General features: G+C 35.8%; 1 protein-coding gene across 1 annotated transcript in view; it reads left to right on the forward strand.

Annotated features, from left to right (window-relative positions):
* The window catches only part of dnah5l (dynein, axonemal, heavy chain 5 like), a 150447-nt gene that overhangs the window by 125702 nt on the left and 11143 nt on the right, over nt 1-13602 (forward strand). The window contains exons 68-71 of the mRNA XM_088643938.1: nt 3807-4078; nt 9631-9795; nt 11899-12166; nt 12891-13012. Of these exons, the coding sequence (XP_088500064.1) occupies nt 3807-4078; nt 9631-9795; nt 11899-12166; nt 12891-13012 (827 nt within the window). The remainder of the gene's footprint in view (nt 1-3806; nt 4079-9630; nt 9796-11898; nt 12167-12890; nt 13013-13602) is intronic.

Consider the following 13602-nt stretch of genomic DNA (forward strand, 5'->3'; position numbering starts at 1 on the left):
TTTTGCCTATGGAAAAAAAAACATTTATTGGATTAAAGAACCCACATTTCTCTACTTAGTATAACAAGCTTTTAATTATTCCACATCAATTTATCTTATTCACGTGACCATTTGGTCCTGTTGCAGTAATCAGGGCCACACAGGATTCTTTCAACAGCACCCTTCTCATCGCTACATGCTTATTGCTCCACTAGTAATGAAATACTGAAGCACAGACTTGATGTTCCTTTGCTGCATAGGTCTAAAATCAGAAGCTCTCGTCTCACTTATGTTCAATGCACCTTCCTGAATGATGTGAATAAATGGAGTGGCTAAGGAGCATACTTTACAGTTCACAATTTAGTCTTATGGTGTCTCTACAACTACTTTGGTACTGGATTTTTAGGAAGTGAAAGAACCCCTTAGTTTCTCTTCACCCTCTGAGTCACATTTTCCACTTTAGGTTTTTTTTTTCCATCATACAGATGTTGCCTGTGTCTGTCCCCACAACCATAAATCAGCCCTCAAGATGAATAATTATATCTACCTTTATACACTCCACCCAGGAACTTTTCAGCATTTTTTTCACTTGTCTTCTTACTGTATGTTTGAAAATGACTAGGAAATTCACAACCATGTGTATTTTGACTGGCGCCTTGTTACCCGATTACCTGACATCAGTACTAAGTAGTCCTGACCGCTCTGACTTCCAGTCTTGTTCAACAATATGTCTAGATTACTCCTAATTGAAAACCTTTGTAAGGTCCTTTTATAATATCTATCTTAAAGACCTTCAAGATTTCATTATTTACTTACACTAAAAACAGGATTTCCTTGACACACTTCTAATTAGTTTATCTTCCAAATGACTCCGTTCACTTGGTTTCTACCATTTATGTACAGTTAATATTATAAACTTCTAAGGCTCCATTTAACCCCTTTGTCCACAAATATGTTTACAGTATATTTTTAGATATGAGTGCACTGAATAACAAGAATCCAAAAATATTTATTTGTATACTTTTCTTAATAATAAAGGATAAGAATAAATGACTTTGCCTTTCAACCCCAACAGCTGGAATCTGAATCTTTATATAAAGTGATGACAGTTCATTAAGCCTACAGAACACCAGAGCTATTGTCAGTTTGAATTGTAATGTTAAATATCTTGACTTTCTTAGTAAAAGTTAACAAGGAGCATCAAAAAGTCAGTAGGTATTGTGGAAAATAACATAAAACAGTTACAAATGAGTAAAGTTTGTTTGGCCCATCAAGTTCATTTGGCTAATTTAGTAACAAATTTATCCAAGAATCTTATCTAGCCATCTCTAGGAAGAATGCAGGATATGAATTTCAACAACATAGTTTGGCAGCACATTCTGTACTTTAACAACCATTTTTGTAAAGAAGTTCTCCTTTTTCTCAGTTTTAAATGCATATAGTTTCAGTGTTGATTCTAATGAAGTTTGCTTGAGTGACATTCAACTGGCTTTGAGGATTATGAATACTGTACTTGAAACTGGTTGCCTTCTCAGTTCAAGAGTAAAAAGGTTCAATTCTTTTAGATTGTCAGTGAAGGACATTTATCTGAGCTTGGAAATGTATCTTGTTGCATTGACTGATTCCAGGGCAGCAAGGGCACTGAGTTTTCATTACAGAGACCACTTTTGTATTTACAACCATCTGAATTTAAATTAATTAAAAAAATAACTTCAGACAATAACAGGAAATGAGAAAGCCTTGATTCATATTGCTATTAATGTTCCTGTTATATCTAGCTAATCATGTACCCCTCTCAGGATTGCTTGACATCACTAATCTATTTATTCTCTTGATCTCCACCCATTCACCACTTGTCAGCGAATGTCCTTCAAATGTAAAAAATGTTTTTTTTTCTTAATATGATAAAAGGAGTCAAAAGCAATGTACATATGGTAAACTTCAGAATCTTTGATGAGCATTTGGAAATGTGTTTAGCTGAAGTGCTTTAAATTAGATTATAAAGGGTAAATGAAACTGAATTAAAGTTAAGGCCAGGGTGCATTTTATGCCCTTCATTAAAAATCATCAATTGTGATATTTCTTCTTATTTAAATGAATGTTTTGTTATTATTTTTTAATTAATAATGCTAATTATTTATAAAGAGTAGTCCAATGATCCATTGTTATTTTATAACATCCCACTTTTGACAATCGTCCAATTATTTCTCTTCATTTGATCTGATTTGCAAATGAAGCATTTCTTTTAAGGAAGGAAAGCATTGGGGTATTTAGATTAAATCTGAGAAAAATAATTGAGGTGCTGATGTATTTTTTTCCAAACCTATTGGCAAGTAATTCTTTTCTATGTAAAATAGAAGTGTGCACAAAATAGTTGTTCATTGCAATTTTAATGGCGCATGAAATTATCTGGATTGGAAATAAGAAACATTATAATTAATCTAAACCACCCAAGTCCTATATACAAAGCAATGACCTCAAACCAACTAAAGCCATACCCATAATAAATTAATGAACAAATCATCCTAATTTTAAGTAGTCATGTTCTTTCTCACTGTTTTCAGGTTACTAGCTCTTATTTGTTGGTTAATTACTGTATGTAGAGTAGTGTAAAAATCAAAAGTAGTCATCTAGTAATATACATAGCAGTAAACCTTTTAGAGATTTTAAAGTTAAGCAGATTCTAGTGATTCTGATTATTTTGTTTGATAAATACTTAGGATGGTTTATAAATCAGACACTTCAGCAGAGGCAGACTTAATTAACTGCCTGAACATTTGAACCCATAATATATCAAATCTTATGCTACATGTATTTGATAGGTTAATGAAGAATAATGATAAAAAAATATCATGAATCATAAAAAGCATTCGTTGCTTTTTGTACCCACAGGATATTTATAAAGTTCATAGGACTGTTTGAAGGAATGTTGCTGTTAGAGTGGTGCACTGCACATACAGATGAAACTACTCTGAGCAGTAAAGTAAATGTCCAGACAGGGCCATAGAGACATAAAGGTCATTGGATTTCAGCTGGATGACATCTCAAAACATAGCAATCTTATATTTTCTTGGAAGAATACCAGAGGTTGAGATTTATGACTATAAATACAACTGAAATAAAAACTTTGTCTTAAAAGTTTTTTGGCATCAATATGACTCAATGATCACTTTTTTATTATCTAAAACAAAGAACAAGGATAGAAGATATTACTCTACATACTGTACATACTGTATCAGAGCTGTATAAACAGTACTAAAGTTTTTAAATGCTTTCTACTTATTTCTCATATCAGAAAAGTAATGACTCAAGTAATGACTTTCAGCTAAATGAGTAGAAACTACAGTATCTTGAGATGTTTTTTAGAAAATGGAAGCACTCACAATCCATTGAAGAGATAAGAAAAAAAGGTTACAAATTAAGGGAAGCCATTTCTCGCAAAGGAAGATCCTGACATTGTAACACCTGTAATGTCACTAAACAGCCTTTACTTTTTGCTAAAAGTGCTCTTTTTATCAGAGAATTAAAGAAAAATAAAAACTCATAACCTGACTGGGAATCAAAATAAGAACATGGAGAAGCAAGAGCTATCTAGACCCATCATGGTAGTTACAAGGCTAAAAGAGTTGTTCTTCAGGTAGTTTAGGATATTTTCAAGTGTCCTGATTTGTTGTTGTTGTTTTTTTGTGTGTTCAAAAAATATCTTACTGATTTGGTGTGAAAAATATGGAGAAGCAACAAGGCCCGTCATTTGAAATCCATTTTATGTTACTGTTGTTCTTGTTTTAATGTCAGACAGCTCATCAACAGGTTTGATTTATGTGCAGGTGGGGCCTCTCTGGACCTTAATTCTGTGGAGCCCAAACCCCGAAAGTGGATCCTTGACATGACTTGGCTGAACCTGGTACAGCTGTCCAACCTGTATCCCTTCACTCAACTTCTGGGCCAAGTGGCCAGGAATGACAAGGCCTGGAAATCCTGGTTTGATGAGGAGGCCCCAGAAGAGGCCCCAGTGCCTGATGGCTATGACAGCTTGCTGGACACATTTCGGAAACTGCTGCTAATAAGGAGCTGGTGCCCTGACCGTACAATAGCACAGGTAAGGCTTGTGCCCACGCCGCTCCACCCCGCCGGTTTGCACCGCTTTGAACAGCAGAGTCCAGGCGGGACCCCACTTTATAGGGAGAAAAAAGGAGCGTGCAGCTAAAACAAAAAGAACTCAAGCTATCCCAGTGGGATACATGGCGGGACAGTGGAGGAAAAATTCAATCAAAAATTGAATGCAATTCAATCTCCCGGTGGAGATACACGATGAGACAGGAGAAAAGAAAAATAAAATAAAATGAAACAAAAATGAGGGCCTTACGCTCGCATCACAACCCCCTCCGGGACTGTCACTGGAATGTTCTCCCCTTGCGGGGTGCTCAGTGTGTCTTAATGGGTCCCCACAGCTGCGGCTCATCCTTAATTATCCAGGCAACGTGTCTCCCTTAATCCAGGGCTCTCCCTCCACACTGAACACGTCCCCGCATTATGCCACAATGTATATACAGAATATGAACACTTCAGGGAGCTGATTTGCAATATTGCTTAAGTTATTTTAAAATCTTTAACTCTAGACGGACTGAAAGAATGTGCCTGGTTTGAATATCGTTAAGCCTAACATTCACACTGTGTTCCCAGACTTCCAGTGACATCGTTAAAAGTGTTTCTAGATGCTTTGTGAATGCAAAATTTTAATTAATTTTAAATTCTATATCCTGTCCTTGAAAATATCGTCAGGTGTAGCCTTGTGGAGGAGGATTCCTGATATACAGTATAGCACTTTCCTACAAAAAAATGGATATCTGAGTTAGAATTATACTGTAGGTAAAAGTATTTTTAAATCTTATTTTAAATTACTTCATTTTTAGCTATTTCCATACATGTAAAAAAGACATGAAAGTGCAGAAAGGAACAAGTCACGTTCTTTCAATCCGAAAGCATTAAACCTGCTATTCTGATTTTTTTCTTTATGCAGTATACAACAGTCATGAATAACAAACAGCTCACACAGCCTATTGTATTTATTTATTTTAATATCTACAGTAAAACATTCCAGAGCACTCTCATTTCTTCTAATTATTTCAGGCAACTCAAGTAGTTTAGTGTATGCAGCCTACAATGTGGTTTCTTTTTGATTACTTGAACAATTTAGGAGTTGTCAGGCACAGGTGTACAGTAGCTACAACTTTAGGTGCAGACAGCAGTCTAACTGCTATAAACGGTAACTAAACTAACTGCTATAACTAACTGCTATAGAAATGTATAGAACTGCTATAGTTAACGTTACAGATTTAAAGAGAGCTATTAAAAGAATTTCTAGATTTAGCATGGAAGTCTGGCAGCCTATAAAGTAGAGATTATGCATTTTAAGCGCACTTTGCTGTGGATTCCTATCTGCACAGAGTAGATACAGAAACCTTTAATCAGTGAAAAAATTATGCTCAGAACAAAAGCAGGGATGCTTCAATATTTACAAAGGAATTATGTTGTAAATGGTACATTGTATTGTGAGTCTCATTTCTGCAGATCTGAATACTCTGTTGTATACCATGGTGAAAACAGTACAGTGCATCTGCAGTAGAGTACAATGTGTCAATGCACAGTGAAATCCTGTTTTATCTAAATAGGTAAAGACAATATACAAACAGTGGGACACCATGGGAAAAAATAAATAAATGTATTGCACAAGCATGGTAAAAACTAATGAAAATGATAAACATCCATACTGTATGTACCACAGTAAGGTTTCGTAACAGATTCTGTGTAGAAAACAATACATCCAGTATGTTACAGCGCTGAATCAATAGTTTCTGTGTACTTCAATGCACATTAGAGATAATGCCATGGGACCATGGCACAGTAAATACAGAGGTAGAAGAATACTCTGCAGCTTAGAGAGCAGCAGACAGGACACAGATGCAAAGGAAACTTAGCAATTGCTGACAAGCCAGTGTAGAAAAATATAAGCTTTAATTGAAACATTTCTACAAGGTAGAATTTCAAGTAGCCCGGGCACTGTGAAATGTCTTTTTAAATTACACTGAAGCAGCTGGTAACTAATTAAGAGAAAGCACTCTACCAAGATTGTACAACCCAAGTGTGGGTTTTAAAAGCACAAAAAATTGAAATAAACAGTAGGTTAATACAGGTTAATAAATCAGAAGTGAGGTGTGTGGCTTTGATGCTCTGTATATTTTAACATGAGTTGTTAAACCTGTAAATTGATTGTCCTAGTGTCAATTTTATTTTAATTATAAAACAAAGGGGGGAAAAGAATACTTATTCATGATCTTGAAGATTATCTGTTTGGCTGCTATAAAAGGAATAAAACAAATTAAAGATGATACTATATGTGTCATATAGCAGTATTAATTCATTGTCTGATCCCACACACTACAATCTACTGTCGTTTAGACAAGCCAATACATCATATAGTATGTTTTTGCACACCTGTCTAGCTACCTAAAGTGTTTCTGACATTATGGTCAGGGCCCCCTTAGGCAGGGAAGGTGTAGAATGACTGCTAGGCATATATGGCCAAATGGTTTGTGTGTGTTCTTTAACCACTATTTATACAGTAGAAGCTGGCAAAATTCAAAGATTCTTAATTCAATAAAAATAAATTTCATCCAAGCCTCCAAAATGTCTTGAGTCTCATTATGTCATAATACCAAGATGTACAGTACTAATACTCCACACAAGCCTTGCTCTGTCTTGCCTTATTGTTTTAGAACCAGTAGGGTCTGTTTTTTTTTGTGAATGCCACTGTTTACATGTGTTTGTATTAAAGATGTGACAGGCTTGCATATCTTCCATCCCAACTATATACTGACAAATTTTCATATCAAAGTTTTCACTATGCAAATTCTAAGTTTGATGAACCTTCATTCCTTCTTTCGTATAGCTACTAAGATGTTCTAGTGAATGACAAGTTTAAGATGAGTTACAGATAGAAGATATAAGTATTGGAGCACTTCTATAGCCATTCGTTGACCTTATGTTATTAGGATTTGTGTTTAATACAGTACCAAAATGAAACATTTAAGTTTTGATACCCACTAATTGATTTCCCAGTTTGATTAGAGATTCCAATTTGACCAAAGACTGGGAACCTCTTAATCTTAATTTAAAGTGATAACTTAATTGCCCGTTTACTTTAATACTGTATATGGATTAATCTTAAACGTAATGCTGTGTTGAGATGCTTCTTTTATCATCTTGTGAAAGATAAGTCTGTTTTGCTCTAAGGAAGGGATGTGTTGTCAAATGCTCATATTTTCTGAAAAATATGTATGTACTTAATGCATTTTAGTTCTGTCATTAGTTTTAAAAGGTGCTGAATCTGTTTGCCAAAAACTGTGTGTATACCATAATGTTTGTCATATCAATTTTAATGAGGGAAGAGTATATTTCAGCCAAGAGATACAAGTGAGAAACTGTGCAGGAATATTGGAATGTCAGGCCATCCTCTAATCAAGTATAAATGGAGAGAGACCATTTTCAAGCTGTATTAATCAGAAAATGCCAGTAGCCCAGTATATGGTCTACTCTATGTACTATACAATATGTGGACTGACTGCTTTTAGAAACAGGCGTGACAAGGATGTTGATTCCAATAGTTCTAAAACATTACTGACAGCTTTACTATAGATATCTCAGTGCTCCTGAAGATTGTCAAAAGGAATTGAATGAGGTGTCAAGAGATATTGGAAATGGTTCCTTCAGCCACTGAGAGTTACTTTCCTTCTTCCCTGGTGAGGGCTGAATGTCCGTATTTTATATAATGTTATTTTTAAGTATTATATTTTTTAGAATCATTTATTATTCGTATCAATTCTCAAAGCTTTATGCTGTGATGCTATCCACAGTGTTTCCTGAATGTATTTTACATCAAAGTATTTAGAAGTTTATAACTGAAGTAGTGTGGAGAAAACAGCACTAATTTGGGCCAATTACTCTGAATATCAAGTTTAAATTTATATCACTTTTGAAATGCTAGCTCACGAGGTTTCTCACAAGGTTTCTTGTATGAATTCAAAATGCTTTGAAAATAATATCTTGCTTGTGGACAATTTCATAGTCAATATATCCTTCTCAAAATTCAAAACCTTTTTTCATAATAAATAAAAATGAAGTTAAACAAAATAATAAATTAAAAGAAAAAAACATACATGATGCTTTCAGGTTTCTGCGACTGAATTCACCTTGTTATTTCCTGATGTAGGATTTTCAATGTATTTTTTATTGGCCAATTGATTGTCCATCGCACCCTGTTGGAAGTAATGAATTAATCACTTCCGTCAATGTGATACAATTTAAGCAAGCTCTTTAAATTAAAGGTCAGCTGTACAGGCAAGAAAATCAATTGTGTGCTTGTATTCACAGATTTCTTCTAGTTTGATTTTATTTAATCCTTTATTTAGCCACATAAGTCAATTGTGAACAAATTCCCATTTACAATGATGACCCGGAGAGTACCCATTTATACAGAAGGACATTTACTGGATCAATCTCAGTAAAGTAGAAGGATTTGGACCAATGACCTTCAGGTCTGGAGTTCAGAGCCCTAACTACTAGTCCATGCTGGATCCATTTGTTGTGCTTTTCCAAGGTCTTTAACAAAATTAAACTGACAACACAAATTAGATTGATTTATTCATAGCCAGGATGTGAACATTGGCAAAGCAGAATGTCTATGGGCTATTACTTATAACTGTATCTTTCCAAACCAAGAGAACCCTGCCAAATGGACAGTTTGGATATGTTTGTGAGTATGTATAGGCAACTGCTTCCAAATGCAATAATGATTTATGCAGCCCTAGAGGATGTTTAGTGAAGACTGCACCTTGATAAATAAAGATGAGTTATGATTCCATCCCAGATAAATTTCAAAACTTATTTTGCTACAATAAGCTTTGAAGCAATAAGTAATTGCTCAACTGAATTATGGTCACTGGATAGCTTCAGACCTATTGACACTATACATATTGAAATAATTTAAAATAATTCATTTAATAAATAAATTAGTCACTTAATGTATTTTCTTGCAGTCAATATGTGCTTGCATTCTCCTCATACTCTAAACCATGGCTGTTTCTGAATAAAAATCTGTAAAGTTGCAAAATAAGAAGACTATACAGTGTTCACTGAAAGTATCAGGACAGCAAAGTCTAAGTTGTTGTTGTTTGCTTTACAGTCAAACTGTTTGTATTGGTAATCATGACATTATTGCTTTGTCCATCATAGCCACATAGTTTTCCCAATTTACTAATACAGTGATGAAAACAAAGAATTAAAAGTCACAGTTTAATTTCAAGAAATCTGATACAGTACTTCTACATTTATAATATTCTATTCTATTCTGAATGAACAATAAGACCCTCTCAAATTCCACTGGCGTTCCATGACTTGTACTTCAACATTCTCTTCCTCTACTAATTGATTCCTTTCATAAATAAGTCAATGCATCTGCATCAGTTAGTGTAATATTGTATATTTTGTTATTGGGAAGAATTGTAGGAAGAAAGGACACACCTCAGCCTGTGATGACTGTATGCTGAACTGTAGATTAAGCTGGGCTGTTGAGAATGTCTATGTGGTCTGCAGGCCCGTCACTATATCGCAGAGTCCATGGGGAGCAGGTATGCAGAAGGACTGATCCTGGACATGGAAGGAATGTGGGCAGAAAGTGACAATCGAACTCCAATGGTCTGCTTCTTGTCAATGGGCTCTGACCCCACAGAAAACATTGAGAGGCTTTCCAAAACTAAGGTAAGAGGCCAGTTTTAATTTAAAATTAAAATACATACAGTATGCTGCTTAAAATTGTGATTTGACAAGCAGTGTAAACCTCTAACTACACTTAATGGTTCCACTTCCTGACAGAAAGGTTTCTATGTTAGTGGCATTCATAAATTCATCCACCTGCTCCTGACTCAGTATTAATAAGTTCATTTTCTCTTTCCTAATTTCCTGTATGGCAGAAAAATGTAAGCCTAACATACCAGTTTGTCGCCTCTTAATTGTGCTAAATGCTTGGGACTAATCAAAGCCCTGTGATGAATGCATTAAATTAGAGATGTGATCAAAGGAGGCTGAGTATGTGTTCTCTAGTAGAGGAAAGACTGATGGTAGACTGAGATCAATCTACCAGAAACAGGGACCATGGCTCTGTAGGAGATATAAAATAAAAATCAAACACGCATCATGAGATGGTAGAAACATGATCCAAGCTGCAAGGCTGGTGTAAGATATTGTTCATTAGAAAATGTCAGCCATGGCAGAAAGAAAGGAAAAGGTGGGCCTTAGAATTTAGTAATAAACAGTTGCACACACTGTACGAGCACTGTGTTTTCCACAGCAGCTGTGGGAGACCTAATGTTGTGGTCCACTCTTCTTCCCCTATATACAGTATGTTTAGACAAGTGTAGAAGGAGGGAGAGACACACAGCAGAGTTGCAAGCTCACAGGGGTGTTATTGACCTTAATTAATATGCTTGTCACTGAGAGCGGTAGAGAGAAAAAAGGTACAGTATAGCTTTTTTCCCCCCATGAATAAAGGGGTAAAGGAGAATCACAGTCCTGGTAGTCCATCTCAGAGGAATGGAGTGGTACAATACAGTACATTCATATAGATGAGATTCAGCTAGGGAGTAGAAATTAAAAAATAGCTGTTGAGTCTTCTTCAATAACCAAACCTTTGTGTTGTACTTGTTCATCTAAGAATACAGATTATCCAGTGAGTAAGGAAAACATATTTGTTTTTTTATGCTCTGCTTCTACCACTGACGTATTGTTTGTTACCCTGAGCAAGTTACTTCACCTCCTTGTGCACTGACCTTCAGCCACAGTCGATGCATGTTTCACCTTCTAGTCTAACTTGCTTTGGATAAAAATGTCTATTAGATGACTTATTGTATCTGTCACATAGAGGTGACCAGGAGAAAAGTTTTGTCTTTAACTGCCCCTCTGTTACAACTCGTCTATTAGATTTCCCTGAGTATAAACTGTATGGTGGCATTATGTGCAGTGCCTTGCAAAAGTATTCAGACCTATCCTATGTTGTCCCATGTTGTGAAATTACAAAATGATGCATACACATTTTTTTAAACATATCATTCACCTAATTAAAAAAAACTGTCTGACATTCACACAGTGTAGAAACATTCCCCCAACAATCAGAGTGTAAAACTGCTTTCCCACGATGAACTGCCTGGCAGGCCAGGGTCAGTAGCAGTTCAGACAATCCATTTGACCTGCATGAGGGGCCGACCAGTGACTAGATTAGCTGTTGATCTGACAGAGCCTAAGGCAGTCACACAGGACTGCTCAATTGAAATATGGGGAGAGTTAAATTTCTGCCTACCAATAAAAAAAAGCTTAAAATGTTTTTGTCAGAAAAGAAAGTCATCTATATCACTGGGAAAATGCTTTTGATTTTTTCCAACCCATTAACTATAGTGATTCGGTCTTGTGTATTCTATGCAAGAGGAGAACTCTCAATGAGCATGTACAGTATGATGCAAAGGGAATTCTAAAAACAAAACAAACATTAATGTTGTATTTTAGTTAATCATTATTTTTCTTTAACATGGAACGATCTGGGTCCAGTAGCTTGGAGTTACTTACTTATTAGGCTGTGTGGATCTGGTAAACTTTCATTAATAATGTTTAATAATGCATAAAGCTACAGATGGGTATACAGTACATGTAGTCTTTACTCCTGACCTGTTAAAATGATAGTGAAACTATAATGTTGTCCATATTGAGTTGTAGTACTTTTGGCCATATACAGTTAACCATCTATCCCTTATTCCATAGCGACTTATCCTGGCATGCATTGTTATGCACACTCACATGAGTTCCTCCCTTTAGAATGCACCATGTCGTGCCATCTCCATGGGTCAAGGCCAGGAGGTGCATGCTCGAAGGCTGCTCAACCAGAGCATGGCTGATGGGGGCTGGCTACTCCTGCAGAACTGCCATCTGGGCCTGGACTTCCTGGAAGAGCTGCTGGATACTATTACCATTGCTGAGGGCATGCACGAAGGCTTCAGAGTGTGGATCACTACTGAGGTGCACCCAAAATTCCCAATCAACCTCCTGCAGTCATCCATCAAATTCACCAATGAACCCCCACAAGGTAAGGCTAAATAGAAGTTGTTAGCAGTTTGCAGAGATGTTAGCAGAAGTAATTGTCAACAGTTTTAACAGTAACAGAAGAGAGCCTTCTGCTGTACATTCTTCTGCAGGTTCACATTCAAACTGACATATAATTTACTGTGGAAAATATAGACAGTTTCATTTAGTTTTGAGTGTGATTATTTAATATACTGTAGGGGTGTGCATTAGTGTCAAAAGAACTATTATCTAGCATAAAGACTGTAGAGAGCAATAGCAGTCGTAGTGAGAAGAACAGACATAATTAAAATACATTTTCACAAACCTGCTTTTCAAAATATTAAAATTATTATTTGCTTTGCAGATGTCCTTGAATTGTATTCTGTTCATAACTAATTATGATTTATCTTAACTCTGAAAATAAGTATTCAATAAAATGTTTCCCACGTATGCTTATGACTCTAAATATTATAAACATGAACAGCATGTGATCACATTTCAATATGTTTTGTCAGTCAGATGCAGTGGGATGCAAATATGGTACTGGAGAGTTCAATTCTTGCCTAGCTCTGAATTATTTAATTGATCCAATTAACTGAATTTGCCATGACTAACATAATTTTTATAGACACTATGAAAATGGAAGTAGTTGGACTCTCCAGGACTAAGGATACAGATTGATGTACTACTGGAATAAAATGTAATATAGCACTTTATAGCTTTAAATGGATACTGTGTGTGTACAGGAGTGAAAGCTGGTCTGAAAAGAACCTACAGCAGTGTGACCCAGGAGCAGCTGGAGATCAGCAATTTGCCTCAGTGGAAACCTCTGCTGTATGCTGTTGGCTTCCTTCATACCACAGTGCAGGTGAGAATCAGATTTTAGATCAAACCAAACCTTATACTTGGGGCATTCCAACCCTGGTTCTTGACACTGCAGTTTCCCCTACTTATTATTTCATCTGAGATACTGTTTGCTCAAGTAAACAATTATTTGGACAGATACAGTAGCTTGATCCTTTTAATTAAATTACCTCTGACTCTTATGTAGACATACTGTAGTTTGCAAGTTTGCTATTGCTGAGTTCAGACTTCAGGGATAGATACTGTATGAGGAGACCTACCCTACCTACTGCTCCTATTTTCCTCCACCGTTTGGCCTAGGCTGTCTTTGATATGCATTTCAGTGAATTTGAAGTGAGAGATTCCAGTACTTCACTATGAAAATAGCTTCAAAGCTATCCATTGTCTGTCCACTTTCAATCACCAGGCTTCACTATAAATAGGATGTGAAAAGCAACCTTTTATAACTGTTAAATATTTATGAATCATACTAAAATAAAAAGCATGGTCAGAATTAAATAAATTAATTTAATACAGCAGAAATGAAAGTATCCAATAGTCTAGACTCTGATACCAGCCCTTATGATGGGAAGATCAATTTGAAAGGCAACCTCA

This window comes from Lepisosteus platostomus, chromosome 8, assembly GCF_059453375.1.
Source record: "Lepisosteus platostomus isolate fLepPlt1 chromosome 8, fLepPlt1.hap1, whole genome shotgun sequence".
NCBI lineage: Eukaryota > Metazoa > Chordata > Actinopteri > Semionotiformes > Lepisosteidae > Lepisosteus > Lepisosteus platostomus.